We start from the raw sequence: 21,467 nt of genomic DNA on the forward strand, positions 1-21,467 counted from the left end.
ACCTTTCGATTACAGGGAAGCCAAGAGTTCATGCTAAGGAATTAGAAGCTGACAATGCTGCTCCAGTTGTTTTGTGGGTCAGGTTGTAAGAGATGCCTAAAAGCCACAATACAGGGTATATATAAGGGTATGTAACAACTGCCTGCTTTAAATTTAGAGAAATAAGCTTGCAGTAAAAACATAAGCTTGTTATTTGTTCCTTAGGAGAATATAAAGGTGGCAAAACCAACTCTCTAGGGGAAAAAAAATCAGAGGAAGCATTTATACACTGTTTTCTAGGCGTTATTAGGTAAATTTAATTTTAAATATTGCATTGCCTTGGATACGTATCTATCCCTAGCAAAAACCCCTATAGCCATGAGCACGCGGCTTTCCGGAGCCGGCCAGGAGTTGGTGTTTTTCGGTGGATAATTCCCATAAGTGCAGCCTCGCTGAACTTCTTTAACCTCTTCCACGCTGAGTCAGTGCCTGACGCACGGTTTTCCATTGAGCCCTGCTGCCTGACTGCGATACTAGTTCACCTTAATTAAAATACATCAGCTGTTCTTGCTCTTCTTAGTGTTATTACTATTTCCTGCTTGAGAAAAAGAGCATTCAAAAAGAAGCCGTCTCTGGAAAAAAGCCAACTCTGCCAGGTATTTTTGGAAAGCAGGCAAGGAGGGAAAGCCTCAGGTGGGATTTGGCTGTGTGTCTGGCTGATTTATTTGGGAACATATTTGAGGGTGCTTTGGGTTTGAAGGTGATGCAGATGGCTCTGGCCACTTTCAAATTAGCAGGCGCTGCCACTGGTGTACCATCGTGGGAGCGGATGCAGCATCGAAATGGCTTTGATCCTCAGCAATTAGCCTTGTGGGCTGAGCTCGCTGCTTAGAATTTCCAAGATCAACTTATGCGTTGCATAGTGTGGATGTAACTCCATCATCGATCTACTCGGTAATGTAAAATGTGGGAAACACCCGCTGTATGGAAACGTGCAGCGTCTCGATCAGAGCAGGGACGGTGCTTGGTGTTTGCGTGATGCTTCGTACAGGTTTTCGCAATAGCAAAGCGAGCGGGAAGGTGCAATATTGCCACGCTTGGAGCACATCCAGAGATCTGAAATACGGTTTACTACGCTCTGCTATGAGCTGATGAAGGAGTATCACTTCTGTGCCAGGACGGGGGAAGGTCTATGACTTGCTTTCTCTTTCCTTCTCGTTTTGGAGGGCTCTGTAGCCCATCACTGAGGGTGGTAGGACGCTGCCTTGGAGGGATTAAGCATTCATGTCCTATCCCACGTGGACATGGGACCTGGCGCTGCCCAAACAGTGTCACTCTCAGCATGGGTGCCCGGCTGGAGCACGACTTAGGTTCTAAAGCCGGTAACACCTGCCTGTCTCGTATGCTGAGAGAGATCCATTTCAGCTAATCAGAATTAAACTGTAATGAACTTTGTCCAATCGTCTGAGCTAATGGGGGTAAAAGGAATCTAATTAATGGGACAATGGACCCTGGTATTCCTGGTATAATTAACGATCTGCTGCAGCATTAGAGCGGCGGGTTGGAAAGCTGTGTATTAGGGGTTGTCAGCATTTCCATTCTCAATCTTAGCTTAAGCGGTTTAACAGGACACTGTCATGGGTTTTAGGCTGAAAGTTGACCTACCTTGAAAACAGCTTCATCTGGGCAATCACATCTTCTAGAACAGGTCTTTTGTCTTTTCTCTTGGCCAATGCTGCGGTGGAGAAGTTTTTATAGCGGAAAGTTTGCTGAAGAACTTGAGTAACTTTGAAACATTTCAGAAGATCCTTCCATGGCTTTCCGTGGGTGGGATTGGACCCCTTGGTGGAAAGAAGCCAAGCAAAGTGGTTTTGAGTTCGTGTTGTGGTTTAGCCCCAGCTGGCAACTAAGCACCACGCAGCCCCAGTGGGACGAGGGAGAGAATTGGGAAAAAAACTCGTGGGTTGAGATAAACACAGTTTAATAGGACAGCAAGAGAGAAGGAAACAACAATGATAACAACAAGAATAATAGCGACAAAGGAATGTACAAGAACAAGTGATGCCCAATACAGCAATTGCTCACCACCCGGTGATCGACAGCCTGTCCCCGAGCAGTGATTCCCGCCCCCCGGCTAACTCCGGTTTGTTTACTGGGCATGACGTCATATGGTATGGAGTATGTCTTTGGCCAGTCTGGGTCAGCTGTCCTGGTTGTGTCCTCTCCCAGCTTCCCGTGCACGCCCAGCCTTCTTGCTAGCAGGCCAGCACGAGAAACTGGACTGTCCTTGACTACTTAGCAACAGCTCAAAACATCAGCACGTTATCAACATTTTCTCATCCCAAATCCAAAACACAGCCTCACGCTAGCTTCTGTGAAGAAAACCAGCTCTATCCTGGATGAAACCAAGACAGTTGGACTCCCATATGAGCCAGGAGTGAGCAGACTCACTCCCCCCAGTGCTTTGGGCTGGGGTTGGTCTTCTGAAAGATGGGGAGGAGGTATCTAACCACCTGGAAACTCTGGAGAAGAGGTGTGCAAGAGCCTAAGCACGAGGAACTGAAACAGCCAGGGAGATGTAGGATGAAGGGGGAACTGAAGCTACGGATTATTTAGGCAGCTTGTCAGAAATTGTGAAGAAAGGGATGTGCAGAGATAGGGGGAGCAATTAAATGGGAGAGAGTAGCCAGCGGAGCAGGAGACCTCAGCAAAAACCTGCTTAGTCCCTACCTGGACAGAAGAGTCCACTGCGTCCTTGGAGTAGACATGGTCTTGGCCAGAAACACTGTGTAGAAATCCCTGTGAAACTAAAATCCTGGCAAATAGGCTGAACACAGCCATCTTGGCTGAGACCCTCTGATCATGAGGTGGCAAAATAAACTGAGCTGTTGCCGACCATGGGAGAAGGTTGTGGATGAAGACAGAAAATAAGAGGCCAGCATAATGCCAGCCACCCTTTAGGGAAGCGAGAGCCACAAGAAGATGAGTGAGTGAGACCGCAGCAGCTGTTTGCTTTCAGGAATGATGATGAAACATTAATTACAGACAGAAGCGGCATCCTGCCGAGAGTAATATTGTCCTACTGGCAGCTCAGCAAAGATGCATTTAACTGGCAGAGCCTGGCACCTTCGCACGGGTGAGGCTGATGTGATGGGGGTGCGGAAAGTATAGAAGGAAAAGCCGTGCTGGAGCCTGGTCTCGAGTCTAGAAGGTTTATGGCAAGAAGCGAGATGGGTGACATAATCTCTCTCACAGGGTACGTATACTGTGGAGGGACAGCCAGCACGTTGGGGTGGCTTTGGTTTCTGGTGCTTTGGGGGGGGTCTCACAAATCATAAGACTCATAGGAGAGGTCAGAAGTGGTTTTAAAAGACTGCTTAATTTGGATGTATGCCTGCATTCCTGTAGTGCTGGTGGATGGCGATCACCCCGCTTTTGGAGTGATGACCTTAGCAGGCCGTGTCCTCCAGCCAAAAAGCCCCAAGGAATCCTCTGTCCCTTCTCCCTGTCCTTGCCATCAGGATGGGAAGAGCCATAGTGCTCAGTAAATCTGCTGATTCAGCGGCACATGTGGAGGTAAAAATGATCCTGGAATGGAGACATTTGTGTTTGCACGATATGGACGGAATTTGCCCTTGTGCTGAGGCCAGGATGACCCCAGTGCACCAGGGAAATCTTATTTAACCTTGATTTAGGGACAAGGATTTCAATGCATCCAGTAACAATTATGATCTTAAATTAGTTCTGTGCCTGTATCAGCTGATGGCTTTTTGTTTGTCCTTCTGTCACCAAGCATCTGGTTACTCAATTCCGGTTTCGTTAGAAAAGGAGATGCCAATTAAACTCATGGCATTAGCAAAACTTTCAAATTTAACTGGAGGACTCTGTTGTTATCCCCAGGTAATTAAATCCTCAGTCAATATCCATCTACAATAATCCTCTCCGATTGTGCCAGGGGGTTCTGCGAGTCAGGAAAATACCAGCAGAGAGCAGCGTTTCCTCCATGGATCGTCTCTGAGCCGCTCCACTTGTGTTGGGTCAGACAATCAGAGAATCATAGAATGGTTTGGTTTGGAAGCGACTTTAAAGATCACCTAGTCCGGCCCCCCTGCCATGGGGAGGGCTGCCTTCCACTAGATCAGCTTGCTCAGAGCCCCATCCAACCTGACCTTGAACGCTTCCAAGGGTGGGGCATCCACAGCTTCTCTGGGCAACCTCTTTCAGTGTCTCACCACTCTCACAGTAAAGAATTTCTTCCTGATATCTAGACTAAATCTATATAATCTATATATCTATATGTCTATAATCTATATATCTATAATATCTAGACTAAATCTACCCTCTTCCAGTTTAAAACCATTAGCGCTTGTCCTATCACGACACTCCTGATCAAGAGTCTCTCCCCATCTTTCCTGTAGGCCCCCGTTAAGTACTGGAAGGCCACTATAAGGTCTCCCCGGAGTCTTCTTTTCTCCAGTCTGAACAAACTCAACTCTCTCAGCCTGTCCTCATAGGGGAGGTCTTTTTGGCCCTCCTCTTGGACCTGCTCAAGCAGGTCCGTGTCTGTCTTGTGCTGGGGACCCCAGAGCTGGACACAGTACTGCAGGTTGGGTCTCACAAGAGCAGGGTAGAAAGGGAGAATCACCTTCCTCGACCCACTAGCCACAATGTCCTGCATTAGCTTCTTAAATATCTCACCATCTCTGGGTGGTGGCACTCGCTGGCCCTTTCCGGCATCGTTAGCTGACCCTCTTTTAACATCCCCTCATCTGATGCTTTCCTGTGTTTGCTGAGGATGGTAGAAAGCTCTTGTGCTTGGACCACCTTCCATCATCATTCTCACCGGTATCAGTGGGTTTTTCTTCTTCTCATCTTGCTATCCTGCCCTGCCCTTCAGTTGTGAGCTCATTTAGACAATATGTCTTTTTCTACCTTGCAAGGAGAAGAAATAAAACTGAAGATGGCTGATCTCCAAAGATGGGAGGATAGGGACAAGGTGGGCAATAGAGGTGGGAGCAGACACAGTGCCCTGAGCCTTTATATAGCCTTGTATCCCTTCTTTGCATTGAGGAAACAAAAAATGGTATTATTAACTAACCTTGAGTCCCTCCCAGTCTGTAAACATATCTCCCAGCCTGCCAGCGTTGGGAAGGGGAGGGCTGCTGGATAAAAGTGTCTTCTGAGAATTTTGGAGCGTTTATAAATGATAAAGGACCAGTCCTATAGGCAGGTTTGTAACATTACTATAAATTACCTAAATACACCGTTCAGGCTGTGTGTGACACTGCTGGGAACAGGAATAATGGCAGGAGGTTTGCAGACCTGGTAGCAAGCCTGTTGGCATGCTGCTGTCTGAAGATGAAGGGGCTGGAGAGGAAACGCAGTTGTAGGGAGGCTGAATGCATCATGGGACATTAAAGGTTATCTGCTCCTTTCAATTTGTCATTGCTGCTGAAGCCATTAACCTCTTGTGTGTTTTTTGGCGGTCCTTGACCAACCAGTGATACCATGAACAGATACAGCCTCAGGGTAGACATTGGTGCTCAATGTACCAGTTCGTTTTCAACCCTGGAAAAAGGGGTTGAGAGTCAGGTGAGGCTTAGCCTACAGTTGGGTAGGACTCACTGCTAAATCACCCGTCTGAGGTTGGGCTACGCGAGCAATTAGGCCAATTCAGCAGAAGCTGGGATCTTTACACCTATTTCAATGGAAAGGGGACATCCTCAGTGACTTGAAACCCAGCCTGCCTTAGATTTCTTTCTCTGTGTAAAATCTATGCAAATTATTTCAACTGGCTTAATGAGATTGCTGATTGTACCTGTACCAATGGGGTATTTGTGTTAGTTCACACAGCGTGCTGCGTTGTCCAAGAAGGCTCTTGGTGCATTGTGAATCTAAAAGGATTTTTTGCAGCCTGCAGCTTGAATAGGCAACGGGTGAATACATTGCTTTCAGGGTGTGGGGCTTAAAACCCCAAAAGCACAAATCTGTCTGCCTTTGGTTTTATCGTGGTCTTGTATGCTCCCTTGCGGTGTCTCCCAAGGCAATTGAAAGCAATCCAGGGTCAATGGCAAGGATGCAGGATGCTCTCATTTGGTTTCCTTGGATAATTAGGTAGCAAACTTTTGGCCTATGTTTATTAAAATTCCTCTTCTGTCCCCTGGGTTTCATCTAGTTCATAAATAACATCATCGCTTGCTCTTACAGGAGGATGTTTTGCAAAAGAAGATGGCCATGCCAGTTACCCACTCGTGATCCAGGACTCTCATTTTTTGGTTGCTCACTGCTGTCTGGCACATAACTTGAATGAAGCTACAGGAGGAAACTTTCTGATGGGAACTTTTGGTGCCCTTCTTGTTCCTGTGACCCCCAACTTTCACCCTGCCCTGAATAAGCATCCCACCACGCTGCTTGCCTCGGGGAGTGAGGGAAGAGCAAATAGTTTGAGTAACTAGAAGATGGATAAAAAGGGAGGGAGGACTCAGTCCACCGGGATGACAAAGAGACTCTTGAAGTCTCCTGTAGGTGAAACAGGCTGTGTGGTGGCACCATTTTTGGTGCTCTCTCCAGACTGCCCTCCCAACAGTCCAGGTCCATCCCTCTCTGACGCTAAAGAAGCGCGGTGAGCTGCTCTGAAAGAGCCTGATCCCTCCCTGCCCTCACCTCCTAGCCATGATGGTCCTTCAATGCAGCAGGTCACAATGCAGATGCTTTTCTCTGTTCTCTGTGCATGGCACGCGGAGCTGGTTTTGCAGCCAGGCTCTTCATTTCTCTCACAGGAATGAATGGGGTTGCAGGCAATAGCAGTGATTTAGCAAACAGGAGTGATGCAGGGTACGGAGAGGAGCCCTCCTCTGTAACACTGCTCTAAGCTCCTTGAGGCAATAACTATATCTCCTCTGTGTTTTGTAAGGTCTTGGCATGATTTAAGTGCTTTCCCTGGTGTGTGGGTTCACCCTCGCCAAGCAACCGAGACCGTGAGCCCAGAGCTGCAGGGCTGCCAAGTGCAGCGTGAAGCCTTCGCTGTGACTTTTCTTGGACACAAGTGAGAAATGAAAAGGAACGCCAGGGTGGGGCTGAAATGCCTTCAAGAGAGAAATGGCAATAAATCCAGTGGGAGGAAATAATGATACACTAGAGGGACAGGATGCCATCCAGAGGGACCTTGACAGGCTTGAGGAGTGGCCAGTGCAAGCCTCATGAGCTTCAACAAGGCCAAGTGCAGGGTCCTTCACCCGGGTCAGGGTAACCCCTGGTATCAGCACAGGCTGGGGATGAAGGGATGGAGAGCAGCCCCATGGAGAAGGACTTGGGTGTCCTGGTGGATGAAAAGCTGGACATGAGCTGTCAACGTGCGCTCACAGCCCAGAAGGCCAGCGGTGTCCTGGGCTGCCTCCAGAGCAGAGTGGCCAGCAGGGCGAGGGAGGGGATTCTGCCCCTCTGCCCCACTCTGGGGAGACCCCCCTGCAGTGCTGCGTCCGGCTCTGGAGCCCTCGGCACAGGAGAGACATGGACCTGCTGGAGCGGGGCCAGAGGAGGCCCCAGCAACGCTCCGAGGGCTGGAACAGCTCTGCTGGGAGGACAGGCTGGGAGAGCTGGGGGGGCTCAGCCTGGAGCAGAGAAGGCTCCGGGGAGACCTTATTGCAGCCGGCCAGGACCTACAGCGGCTGATAAGAAAGATGGGGACAGACTTTTTAGCAGGGCTTGTAGTGGCAGGGCAAGGGGTGATGCTTTTAAACTGAAAGAGGGTAGGTTTAAATAGGACATAAGGAAGAAACATTTTCTTCTGTTGAGAGTAATGAGACACTGGCCCAGGTTGCCCAGTGAAGTTGTGGATGCCCCATCCTTGGAAGTGTTCAAGTTCAGACTGGACAGGGCTTTGCGCAGCCTGATCTAGTGAAAGATGTCCTGCCTACCAACCCAGCCGGGTTGGCCTGGATGATCTTTGAAGTTCCCTTCCAACCCAAACCATTCAATGATTCTATGAAAGCCACTCAGATGTGGTGTTCGGGCAGTGAAGCCCCTCTTGCGAGGGCAGCACAGTGCTTCCCCCAGCTCGTGCTCCTGGTTGGGGCTCTCAGGGAAAGGAAGACATGAGCTGGCTCCTGGCTTGCTTATGAACCATGTGTAACCCAAACTGTATTTCTTTCTGCAGGCTTAATTAGGCCTTTTTACAGACCTAATGCTCCCGTTTTTAATCCCCAGCTCAGAGCAGGATTTGTGACACTGGGGATGTTTCTGTCTCTGACTCTTCTCCCATGCTGTGTGGGTGGTGAAGAAAGATCAGTGTGGCTGTTGCACAGAGTGAAGATGTGACACATTTAAAACCGTGGTCAAATCAGCAGGTGTTGACTGAGTCTTGTAGCCCAGATGGAACTGGTGCTGGGGTGTTTTTGGGGTGGATGTCGAGGGGGCGTGTGTTGGCTGGCCTTCAGGATTGAGGACTGTCCCCAAACCAGCTGTGGGGTGAGCCGGTGGGGTGAGCCAATGGGCTGTGCTGTGCATCTCAGCGTGCATCATAGGGTAGGTGACTTTACCTTGGAGAGTTGGCACCGACAGTGGGGTGAAAAGCTTGACGCCTGTGGAGACCTGTCAAATCTCACCTGTCAAACCCCAAAGATGTGGCTTATGGAGATGCGTCCTGCTGTGTCTTTGACACAAAGACTCTGTGTGGATCTCATCCCTTTCCTGGTATGCAGCTTCAAAGGAGGAAAACGGTCCAGAGAAAAAGATGAGAAAAACAGGGCAAAAGCAGAGCAGAAGCTGATCCTAGAAACAGGTTAGGAACCCCAAAGAATTTCTGCTGGTTCTTCCCTTCTGTCAACTGTTACCAGCCCACAGCAAAGGCTTCCTTGGTTCACACCATCATCATGTCTACCTGGAGCTGCTCTCATCTGGAGTGGTTACTGTCTGGCTCCTGGGGATGGGGGCTTCAGGGCTTGTATTTGCCCCCAAATGTTTACATTGCTGCCTGGGCAAATCTGGATGCGGAGGTACCCTGTGGCCATAGCCTGGGGGTGTCAAGCTTATAGTAGCTGATTTTGGGGTTCACCACCATGCCAAGCTTGGGCCTTTCCCAGAGGTGTCCGATCTCCTTTCTCAAACCTTGTAAAGTTTGAAACATTGGGTATTGCTGTTGTTGCCCCAATGCCCGCACTCCTGCAGCTGGCTCAGAAGCTTCATTGTCTTTCCATGGCTTGGTTAGGTCCTTGCAATGAGGATTGATGCAGTTTCTCTGGTCTCAACTTCATTTTGGGTGAACAAGTGAAAAAGATTTAAATCTTACAAAGACTTACAAAGTCTTACAGTGAAGCAGGTTGCCCAGAGAAGTTGTTGGATGCCCCATCACTGTAAGTGTTCAAAGTCAAGTTAGATGGGTCTTTGAGCAACCTGATCTAATGGGAGATGTTTCTGTCAATGGTGCGTGGGGAGTTGGTCTAGATGGTCTTTAAAGGTCCCTTCCAACCCAAACCGATGATTCTATGAAGTGTTCACCATCAGTTTAGCACAAAGCTGGCTGTAAGTTTTACAGCCCTTTGAGAAGGCACTGCAAGAAGATTGGGATATTATTTTCATACCTGGACCTTTCTGAGTGTAATTATTTGAGGATAGAACTTCTCCAGCCTGTGCGAGGACTGGGAAGGCATGTCATGTCTATGGGATGTGGTCATTGGGGGAAACCACAATAAAACCCTCAACAACCCTGCATTGCAGGTGTAATCAAAGGTTTCTTATACAAGATGTAGCCAGAAAAGCGACTGTGATGGTTTTGATTGCAGGATGAAGTAATGGGTTGAACTGTGAAGAAGAAATCCATTTAGATAGCTTTGATAATAGCATTGGCAACAGCATTCAGAAGAAGCTGAAAGCTTTTAAATAGATGGAGAAAATATTAAATGTTTCAAAGGCAGTTTGTATTGTTTGCCGACATTCCTGGTGGCTTTGCTGTTGGTGTTACAGCTTCTACGGTGATGCGTGTGGCATGTGGAAGGGTGCTTGGGGCCAGGGGAGGAGAGTGGCTCATGCCAACAGGGCTGCAGAGGGAAGTCGGTGGCTCAGTTTTGCCGAAAATGGCGCAAATCGACTGCGTCGCGATGGCTGGTCATCTGCTCTTCCACCCTATCGCCATCATACCTCAGCGCTACCCACCAAGTGGAGCGATCCCATCCCCATTATTTCAGCCCTTTTGCATGTGCTCACTCTGATTTTATTGCCGAGGTTAATTAGGATTTAAATCCACGAGATGGAAACGCTTACTTTCAATCATCAGATCTAGTCTTGTTCCTCATCTTTATTCACCAGCTGTTTTTCCGGAGGAATCTTTATTCTCGTTAGTTGATAATCATTATAATATACTTGCAACTATTTTTCTTTCTCAAGTCAGGAGGATTTATTAGGTAGGTACATCTTTATTTAGGCAATTAGGTAGCTTAATAGGTACTCATTGAGGTTGATAAATTTTCCCAGGTTTTGAAAATGGTAAATGAGATCTTTGCTGGATTATTTTTTTTCTTGAGATTAACATTAAGCTGCATTTGAATGGAAATTCAGGTTCAACTGAACCAAATTAAAATATTTTTTTAAAGTGTTTGTTTCATAATTAGAACTAATTATTGAAAATAGAGAATTGTTTACAGAGAAAATAACAAGTTATTGCTGGTCACTATGTATTTAAAACTAATGGATCTCCTGTGGTTTTAGTTGTATATTGGAAGAAGACACGTGCTTTTCTATTTTTTTATTTCCAATCACTTTTTCAACCTTGAATATCATAGTAAATTAAATTACTTGAATAATCCAAATCTGGTTCTTTAAATAAATTAGGTCTTAAAGTAGAAAATGTTTATTTAAGGTTTGACTTTTTTATTTTTAAGAATAATGCAATAATGTTTATACAGATTCCATAAATCAAACATTTTAATTGAATTACTTGGTGTTTTTGGTGGATTTGGGGTCCTCAAGCAGTTGGCGGGTGGGATAGAGATGTTATGGGAGATTGGTGTGGCTTCTGAGGGGAACTGGTGCAGGAGCTTGGAGAGTTGCTGGTGTATTTGAGGGGCACTTTTAAGCCCAAATCCTGTGTTTTGTTCTGTGTGCTAAGGAGCAAGGATATTGTGATTTTTTTAGAACTATTTCTCCCAAATCAGGGTCTGCATTGCCACCTGGGAGGCTCGAGGTGGACGAAGTCCCTCCTGCCTTGTTGCTCCCTGGTGCTGTCTGTAACCACTGTGCTGGTTGTGATCCGCTCTTTCCTCGGGATCAAATGCCAGCATGCAAATGTGATTTCTTACTATGTAAGGATTACTTTAAAAAAAATAAGCTAAGCCTAAAGAAGATATCCAGGAGTAAAAGAAAACCATCCTTTAAGAGCCACTTGTATTGCCGTCAGCACCACGAAATCCTCTCCGTTTCAGCTGGCTGAAACGCTGTTGGGCTGCTGTTGCTCTGCTCTTGGTTTTGTGTTTAATTTATCTATCTAATATTTCAAATATAGGTGCATTTCTGCTGGTGTTTGTGTGGGTTTTTTGCATCAGATGGTCTCGTGTGTTGATTGCACACTTGTGTGCGTATTATGAGGGTTATAAATCTGAGCATCTCCTACAGCTCTTGCTACATGCTGGGTCGAGTTGTTCTTGTTGCTAACCCTCACTTTCCACATTGGCTTGGAAATCTCTCTGTTCTTTTTTTTTTCTTTTTTTTGATCTATTTAAGAAGGGAGCATATTTTGGTAGCATCACTTGCTGACTTCTGGATGAAGTTCTGCTGTTTTTCTTCCATTTTGAGCAGCTTTGCTGTGTTTGGAGGCAAGGAAGGCATACTGAGCTGGGCATCAACTGACAGTTGACTCCACGTTGTCTTGCTGATCCCTTTTCTCCCTCTTGGTCCAGTTTTTGCTTTGGGTTTGCTGGTCTGTTGGAAGAAATCTTTCAATTTCCCAAGCAATGTGAAGTTGGTCTTGCAGAAAAGGCTGGAGGAAGTACCTAGCATTTTCACTTTCCAAGTGACGTGAAGTCGGTCAAGCAGAGAAGACTGGAGGAAGGACACAGCAACTCTGTGTTTGACCGTGGGAAAAAGAAGAAGAAAAATCAGACTTGGTCAACATGAACTTCTATGAAGAACCAACACGAAACTGCTGGACTCGGGTTGCTGCTGCTTTGAGGGACACAAGGGAAGAGCCCAGATCTCAACCTACAGAGTGTTTTATCAGCCCAGGACCTCCACCCTTAATATTTTTAGTGCAAGACACTCTGATTTTCCCATCGTGCTCGTCCCTGGCATTGGTGGTGGACCTCCGACAGCTACGATGCTGTTTTTAAACAATTTTATAGCATTCCTCTACCCCCTTTTCATTAAAAATTTTTCTTCCCCTGTCCACCCTGGGGGTGGCGGAAAGACAACCCTCAGCCTTGTGTAGTCAAGGTTATGGCGATAAATTCTGTAGCATTGTCACTTCTATTCGGAGTAAATTGGCTGGCCGCTTTCGGGCTGAAGGGAAGATAATTTGCTGTAGTATTTCAAATGGATTAGAAATGGATTTGAAGGGAAAGTTCATGCCTCCCATTACAAAGGCTAGAAAGAAGACTATCTTAAGGCACTGTTCACACTCTGGCCTTCATTATCCACGCTTAATACCTTTCCTATTTTCCAACGTTAATGAAATTTCCTGCCGGAGCAGGCCTTCTGGATGGACGGGAGGACTCTTTAGATCCGCAGGCTTGTGCGGCAGAAAGAGAATTACAAGCCCATCGTGTCGAGGGGCCGGCGTATTCTTCAGGTCCTTGGCCTGGCTATTATCTCATTAATTTTATCCTCTTTTCTCAATACAGTTCATTTCCAAAGGCCGTCCTTTTCATTAGGGTAACAATTCAACAGAGAGCTGTGACACCACCACCGATGAAAAGCGACGGGGCGTTTGGCGTGGCTCCTTGCCCTCCGTCCTTCCCCTCGCCCACCTCGCCAGTGGCTTTTCCCCGTGGCTGCTGGGTCAGATGTCACTACCGGGGAGGGGGACACACACCGGCGGTTGTGTTGGGGCTACACAACTGCTTGGGAGCAACAACTTGGCTTGAGAGGAAAATAGAGGTTTCCTAAGGGTGAAGGTTGGGTAATTAAGTTTCCCCCTGGCTCTTCTGTATGGGCTCATGTTCCACCATGATTTTTCGATATAAAACATATTTTACCTTCAATTTTAAATCTTGTACGGCTCCTGTAATATACATAGATATAATAAATATTCTAATTAATATAATAAATCATAAATATCATAAATATTCTAATAAATAATAGCCTATAAATAACAGATGTGGCCAGTGCTGAACCCCATGCGTGCGTTCAGCTGCCGAAATCCTCCGTGAAGCGTTGCCAGCATTTCCTGGTGAGTGGCATCTCCTCTCCGGTTGTTTCCATCGGGACCCACCATGATGGCATGAACATCTATGGGCAGGGGATCCCACCAGCCCCAGGCTGCATCCCCCGGGCTTACCCCCTCTGCAAAACTGCAGCTTCAATTTCTGGGAAGCGAAGTGCAGAGGAGGCAACCTCTGGGGTTAAAGGGGAATAAATACAAATACAAATAGCCAAGCCCCCTGGGGAGGTGTTTTAAGGTGGGTTTTTGGGGCCCTTTGCACCCCGCAGAGGGGATAACCCTCATTAATGTTGACTACTTAGAGAGGAGGGTTTCCAGGTGAGGAGCTGGGCTCGTGCAGAGCCTCCAGGGAGGCTGCGGGGTGCTGGGGACATCCCTGCTTGGACGCTTCCACCTCCCAGAAGGTGGAAATGGAGATGGTCAAGCCTCCAGCGAGCTCAAGCTGAGCCCCTGGTTGAGATTTCAGTCTGGTGGCACTTGGGGCTTTGGCAGCCTAAGCAGATGTTCTGCAGAAGCTTTGCTTGGAGGCCACCTAGACGGTCATTTTTCTACCTCAAAAAAGCAACGACTACAAATGGGCGGCGGTTCAGCCCCACTCCTTCTGTGGAGTGAGTTACTTTTTGATGCCCTCTGCAGATATCCTTGAAAAATCCCAGTAGGAATGTCCCTCACGAGAGATACAGCGCCTGTGGTCCCTTGCATTTGGGGCTTGACCATCCCTACGGACTGCCAGAGAGGAGAGCATGCTGCTGCGCACATCGCTGCCCCGCTCCTCTTATACTGGCTTTTTCTTTTTAATATTGCTTTATAAAAGTATAAAATGTTTTATAATGTGCAGCTGTTGCTATTTGCTCGGCAGCTGCTACCAGCTTGCTCTCTGCTCACAGACCAGGGGTCAGATGCCACCGGGTAATAACTCTTGATAAATGGTGACTTTCGAACGAGGAGCGTCGGAGTGTGCAACTGCTTCAACAGCTTGAGTGAGTGCAGCAAAGCGAGAAAATAAATATCCTGAGGATTTGGGGGATCCAACCAGCCAGGCTCTTAAACTAGTGCTTAAACCAGCGCTGTTTAGGCTCAGCCGGCATGAGCAGCCCCCGGGTCTGCGCGTGACTTGGGTTTGGTTGGTTTTTATTGATATTACAGCCGTAAGAGGGTTTTTTTTCCTCCTATATTATTTCTTTTGCACCACGCTGATGTTTTCCTGAGGACGTACACTGAGGGTAGCAGCAGTTCTCAAAGTTATCATTCGAGGCAGCGACTGATGCTCAAGGACATCTGCCCGTGCCTGGAGAAATGGGGAGGATTTTGGAAGTGGAAGAGCTTCTTGTTTGGAGCGTGCTGGTGACGTAGCTTTGGTGTGCCATGGCTGGCATGTCTTGAGATATTATTTCATATGTATATGTATATATAGTTAATATAATGTATATTTTTGAATATATATAAATTTGTATTATATATCGGAATATTTATTAGTTATAGGTAATATGTATAGATATATAGAGATATCTATATAGGTGTAAGTATAGATATCTTTAGATAATATATATTTCAATAGATAGTGAGTATATCTCTGAAGAGATTATATATAATATATAGATAGAACTATATAGATATAATCTCCATAAAGATATAGAGATTATATATAGATATATAGTTTTTATATAAATTATAGATATCTATTTATCTATATATAGTCTATATAGCTACATATTTCTATTATTATATATATTATTAGATTATATGTATCTATAGATAGCTCTATATCTCTGTTTTTTATATATACTCATATATATGTGTGTATATGTATGTATAATGGAATGTCTGTTAAACGCAGAGGCAGAAAGGCTTTGATCTGAAGCTTTGGGTTTGGGGCAGTAAGAAGATATAATTTATAGATAGGTTAGAATATATAAATTTTTATATATAAGTATCTATATATTATAATATGTAATCTATAGATAATATATTTCAATATAGGTATTCCATATATATTCAATAATATGTGTATGTATGTATAGATACATCTATACATAGGCATATATTATCCACATATATATAGAATATATAAGGATGTATTCAGTAATAGTAATATATTTATAAGTAAAATACATTTAAAATACATAATATATTGTGTATATTAAATATAGATTTTAAAGCTGTATTGTGCATGTATACACATACATATGAAATAATATCCAGGCCTCATATCTCGATCGGTAATATTTTATAGGCGTTCTTCCGTGTTTTCTATGTTAAAATCAAAGTAAATAGGTCTCTGGTCACTGCAGAAGACTTTACGGAGCCTCCTGGAAGACACTGATGCTCATAGCGCAGTGCTGGGGCAGAACTGGAGCCCAGAAGCCGTTTGCACTGCAGACCCTGTGGATGGTGGTGTGGAGCATCCCGGAGCCCTCCTGGAGCTGCTTCGCCAGGAGGAAGAGGAGGAGGAGAGCTGGAGCTGGGATGGGTCTTGTCACAGCCGCGGTGGTGCTGAGCTGTGTTACGATACCTTTATCAGAACTGAAGAATAGTTTGGGTGGGACGGGACCTTTCAAGGCCATCTTGTCCAACCCCCTGCCATGAGCAGTCTGTCCCCACCTTTCTCCCCAGCCCCTCTCAGCCCTGGCAGCTGCAGGAAGGTCTCCCCGGAGCCTTCTCTGCTCCAGGCTGAGCCCCCCCAGCTCTCCCAGCCTGTCCTCCCAGCAGAGCTGTTCCAGCCCTCAGAGCGTCGCTGGGGCCTCCTCTGGCCCCGCTCCAGCAGGTCCGTGTCTCTCCTGTGCCGAGGGCTCCAGAGCTGGACGCAGCACTGCAGGGGGGTCTCCCCAGAGCGGGGCAGAGGGGCAGAATCCCCTCCCTCACCCTGCTGGCTGTTAGGTACTTGATATAATTTTTATCGGCTGCATTAGGCCACTGTCATGGCCACAAAACCTTTCTCCAAGCCCTGCAGCCAACGCTGGCTGCAACCTTGGACTTGCAGAGGTTTGCTGTGAACTGCTGGGTGGTCCATGGGTGCCCCTACCGTCCCTCGTGCCATCGGTACCTTCAGACCGTGATCCCACCTCTGCGGCTCTCTGCAAGTGACCTGATTTTGTAAAAATTAAGACTTGGTGCTGGTCTCCAGAGCAGTTTCATGAGGACCAAGCCCTTGGGGAAGGTGGAACCGGGGCAGCAGCTTCTTTGTGCGTTCTCTATCCCCTCCGCAAATACCAGGCAGGAGTTTTCTGAGCTCGGTAGCCAGTGGCAACAGCCCGATGAAATGAATAGGCTGTCACGCTAAGCACTAAGAAATGTAACTATTACATTTTACAATTCTCTTTTTCTTTGCAGCACATGTTCATTTAAAGGTAATGCTCTCCGGGGTTTGCATTCTGCTGATAGGATAGAGGGATCTTAATTTACAGATATTCTCCAGTAATGTGCGGTTTATATACGTTCTGCTAATAGCATTATGAGCATAGTTTGGACTAATACAAAATTAGAGCTCTAATTTGCATAAACAAATTACTGTTTGGATTAGTGCTAAATGAGGAAGACGACTGATATTTGAGGAGATTTGATTTGGCTGCAACGGCTCTGTTTGTATAATGGCGTATGTACGAAAATGAGCTGGGTGGCTCCGTGCGGGTTGGGAGGGAGGTGGGATGGCGCAGGAGATACCGGGTCATGAACCGGAGCGGTTTTTGGTGGCAGGTGAGCCCCTCTGGGACATATTTGTCCCTAGGGTGTCACTTCAGAGCTTACTGATCCTTCAGAATATCCTTACGGGCAGCACTAACTGGATCACAGCTCCTGACCCGTCACTGTCCCGCTGCGTCGCTGCAGGGTTTGTGGATGTAGGGGAGAGGTGGGGAGGTGGAGAAGGGTCCCCAGCGCTGCCTGCTTGACCCCGCTTGGGTCCCAGCATCTGCTCCGGGCCATAGATGGGAGACGGCGGCAGCAATCTTGGGCGACTCGTCCCATGCAGGGATGTAGCAACACCCTTGCAAGAGCCAGATTTGGGGGGGGAAATACTATCAAAGTTACAGTACCTAATAATAATTATTATTCTTCTCTTCTCCCAAGTAACTAGTGATAGAATGAGAGGAAATGGCCTCAAGTTGCGCCAGGGGACGTTTAGACTAGATATCAGGAAAAATGTCTTTACGGAGAGAGTGGTCAAGCATTGGAACAGGCTGCCCAGGGAGGTGGTGGAGTCACCATCATCACTGGAGGTGTTCAAAAAACGTGTAGACGTGGCGGCACTTTGAGACATGGTTTAGTGGGCATGGTGGTGTTGGGTTGATGGTTGGACTTGATGATCTTAAAGGTCTTTTCCAACCTTAATGATTCTGTGATTCTGTGCATTATGATACAAAAAATATCAAAGTTTGTAGAGCTCTGTAAAACTTGCCTAAGTTCAGGGGAGGTCCCACGTTACCTTCATGGGATTGCATCCACATGTTTTTCCTTGTTTGCTGCTGGGGTTGGAACTGGAAGCCAAAAGTGTGAGACGGGCTATCAGCCCCGGCTGTGTGGGCTCACCTGGATCCTGTTTCGGATGCACCAGGCTGCCCATTAAGAAGCACATACCAGCAGTGTGGATTGAAGCCGTGTTGTGTACGAGGCATTGGGGTCGATGGCAAATACCTGCAGAGTTTTAAGGACAAACAGCTTTGCTGTGTCCTCCCAGGCTGCGGTTGGGTGGGGACCCACCCTTCAGCGTGTGGTCTCTTCTCCTGCGGCCTTGCCGTGGGCGAGCTGGGGGAAAGAAATGGCTTTTTGTTGTGTGCGGGAAGTGGTACCAAGGGGAGGGTCCTTGAAGGTTGGGTTTTTTGCTGTAAATCACAGGGAATCAGATCTTTTCCTCTGTCTACAGCAACAGATGCTGGTTCCTTGCTTCTAATTCCTGGTTCCTCCCTGCATCACCTCCATCCTCAGGCAGATGAGAGTTTGCTCACGAAGCAGCAGCTCCTTGCCATATCTTCCCTAGTTTGGGCTTACCTTGACTTCATCGTTTTCTTGCAGATCCCCACTATTGAACCAAACGCGCCCGTCACCTCAGGGCAGCAAATCCCAGCACGTGCAACAGAGATGGAGGAGCAAAGGCTATCGCTGCATCGGCGGGGTGATGTACCGAGTGTCGGCAAATAAACTCTCCAAGACTTCCAACACCCCTGGCCGGGGCAGAGACCTGAGCACCAAGAGCCCTGGCAGAGCAGGTGAGCAGCAAGAATTTGTCCCCATCTAAATCCAAAATCCACTGATATCCCAGCTTCAGCGTTGAGATCTGCTTTTAGCTGCTTATTCCCAGCCCGCATTTTGGAACTCATCCTCTGGCCTAGCAGGAGCCCAGGTGCAAAGGTGATGGGCACCCTGTCGGTGCCGAAGCCCATCTCCCAGCTGTTCTTGCTTTACAGTACCATTGAAGGGAAAAAAATATAGAAGGAATGAAAGGTTGAAGAAAATGGAGGTTTTTCTTAACTCAGGCTTAGTTCAAGCTTGTAGAGACATGCCGTTAAACTTGTTTCTTTTTTTAACCTGAGCAAAGTCTTGGGCAGCTTCGAACGGCACCACAAGGTTAAACATATTTGAGGTGCTCATCAAATTATGTTCAATATTGACCTAAGAAAGCCGGGAGGATCATTCTGCAGATAACTATGAAACAGGCATTTTGACACAGTTACCAGCTTTACATTTAGCTTCAATTAAATTTGTGTTTCAGCTCCTGTTCTACTTGATGCCTCAAGTGTGGCTCTTAGGCAAGACCAGGTTTTTAACCGCACTTAAAGTATTTTTTTGAGTTTCTACTTGGGGACAAATATTTTTGCTCCGTAACTGTTTTATTGACAATTTTTGGGGACGGTTAAGCTGGGAAAGGCAAAGCCAATGGCTTTGTACTATTCTTTTTCTTTGCTGGAAGGATGAAGGGTGCAGAGACAAGTATTTTCATAGATGATGCTATGAATGAGGAATTTTAATGCCAAAGTAATTTGCTGTACGGTGGGAAGGTGGATGAAGAGAGGCAATAAATAGCGCAGTGTTGTTGAGAGGTGCAGCCGCAGAAACTGCCTGCGCCCCGATGCGTGGTGGGGCGTCCTGGGTAGTTTTAAATGCGCAAGGAACAGGATTAGGGAGGGAAGGATCTTTGTACAGGCAAAAAAATCCCATGAGCAGGAGAGCTGAGCAGCTCCAGGAAGTTTGAAAAGCATAAGCAAAATTAGGAGCAAACAACAACATCTCAATAAAGAGTAAATACCTCCCCCCTGACGCTCACATGCAGCTGGTAAGTGGTGTTGGAGAGAAAATGGGGGAAAATGAGAGGCAGGTAGAAGAGGGATGGCCGGTGAAGATAATTCCTTACTGCACATCATCGCTGGTGAGGAGGAGGGCAGAGATTTAGCTTAAACCAAGAATTAGACTCCTGGGCACCCGGGGATGGGAAAATAAGATGCCTACAGATTATGACAGAGATGAGGATGCTGTGGTGGCTGAGGGGTGTGGAGCTGATGGAGCATCGCTTTCAGGTAATCTCCCTTCTGGGAGCATTAAAGGGATGCTTACCAGTAGTTCGGGGATGGTTTGCTGGTGTTTTAGCAACTCAGCTCTGCTCAGGATGGATTTTCGGTGGTTGACTAACTTGCAACGTCCTCCTCACTGCTGGCTCATGAGCTCGCAGGTAAGATCGCAGACTTCAAAACAAGCTGTTAAATCCTTGGCTTTGGTGCTGCGTCTGGAAGAGGGTGGGCAACGATCAGCCTTTGGAGGCGTAGAAAAAAAGGCCATAAAGTGAACTCAGGGGTTTGTAGGCCAAGCGTGGTGTCAGCGATGTCAGCTTTTTTCCAAAAGCTTTGCTAAAGGCAAGGGGATTTTCCAAAGTGTCTGAATCAGGGTAATCAGCTGCACAAAACCAACTCTGCCCTAAGCATCATCCCTGGGCGTTGAAGCTGTCACCGAAGGCAGCAAACACCTTGCCGGAGTGTAAGAAAAGGGGTGAAACCTCCAAGATGTGGGCAGGGAAGATGTCAGCTGGAGCAGGTCTGGTTTTGAGGCCAGGTTTCAGGACAGAGTTGGACCACTGGGAAGGGTCCAGGAGAGACGTGACGGCTGGAAGGACTGGAAAAGTGGGGGACCTGGGTCTATGCAAGCTGAAGAGGAGGGACTGCAGGTTCCCAAGTCCATGAAGAGCTGCCAAGCAAAGGAAGGATGTCTTCTCCATGGCCAGGTAGAGCAGCCAAAAAACATGGGCTTAATTTATTGCGGGAAGGATTCAGGGAGAGCTTTTGAAATATGAGGATTATGAAGTGCTGGAGTAAGTTGGTTGGAATCACTGTGGAATCCCCATTGTTGAGATTTTTTTCAAGAACAGGTTACATGAAGTTCTGTTTGGGGAGGACACAAGTAAAGTAGGTCCTGCATTGCAGCAAGGAGGTGGACTTGACTCCAGCTGCTGCCTGATTTCCAGTCCATGCATTGGTGGCTTAAATTTAGGTGCTGGGAAATGGTGGGAGGACTTAATTGCCCACCATCCTGCTTAAATCACTGTTCCTGCTGCTGTTTGGAGCACCAGTGTTTCCGAGGCAGCTTTTCCCAAGCCCAGATCTTGCACATGCCATATTTAAAATGCTTGTCCCAGACTACTTTTTTTTTTTTGTTCATTTATCTAAGTGCAAGAAACTCTCTAAATTTGTCTGGCCACCGCGAAACAGCGAAGTCGTACGTAGGCAACTCGGCAAAGGCTGATGGATTCAGCCTGTCCATGAATATCTACTGCTGGGCTGGGACCAAGCGGAGAAACGCCAGCCCAGAGTGCAATTTCTGGGAGAGGGATTGAGCCAAAGGTCTGATGGGAGGATTTGTGCAAATTCAGGCATCAGCATTGCTCTTGGGGTTTTGCTCAGGGGGGGTTTGGGTGTGGGAAAGGAGACAGAAAAGATTTTCAAGGGATTTAGTTTGCAGAGGTGACCTAAAGCAGCTTTGAAAAGCAAAGAAGCGGTAAAAGGCACGGGGTGAGCGTGCACCAGCAAGCACTGGGGTTCTGCAAATACTTTTCCCTCTTTTTGATCTCAGTTTTAAAATGATGAGACTTTGATGGAGATGTGCAACTATCTCAGGGTCAGTAGATCAGACCTGCTGACCAGTG

At 47.0% G+C, this 21,467-nt stretch overlaps 1 protein-coding gene across 1 annotated transcript in view; it reads left to right on the plus strand.

Moving 5' to 3' along the window:
• ZC3H3 (zinc finger CCCH-type containing 3) overlaps positions 1–21,467 on the plus strand; it is a gene marked incomplete at both ends in the record, with an annotated part of 182,547 nt that overhangs the window by 104,936 nt on the left and 56,144 nt on the right. Inside the window, one exon of the mRNA XM_082015055.1 lies at positions 18,353–18,546. Coding sequence (XP_081871181.1) covers positions 18,353–18,546 — 194 coding nt within the window. The remainder of the gene's footprint in view (positions 1–18,352; positions 18,547–21,467) is intronic.

The sequence above is a fragment of the Phaethon aethereus genome (genome assembly GCF_964289735.1).
Source record: "Phaethon aethereus genome assembly, chromosome: 2".
Classification (NCBI taxonomy): domain Eukaryota; kingdom Metazoa; phylum Chordata; class Aves; order Phaethontiformes; family Phaethontidae; genus Phaethon; species Phaethon aethereus.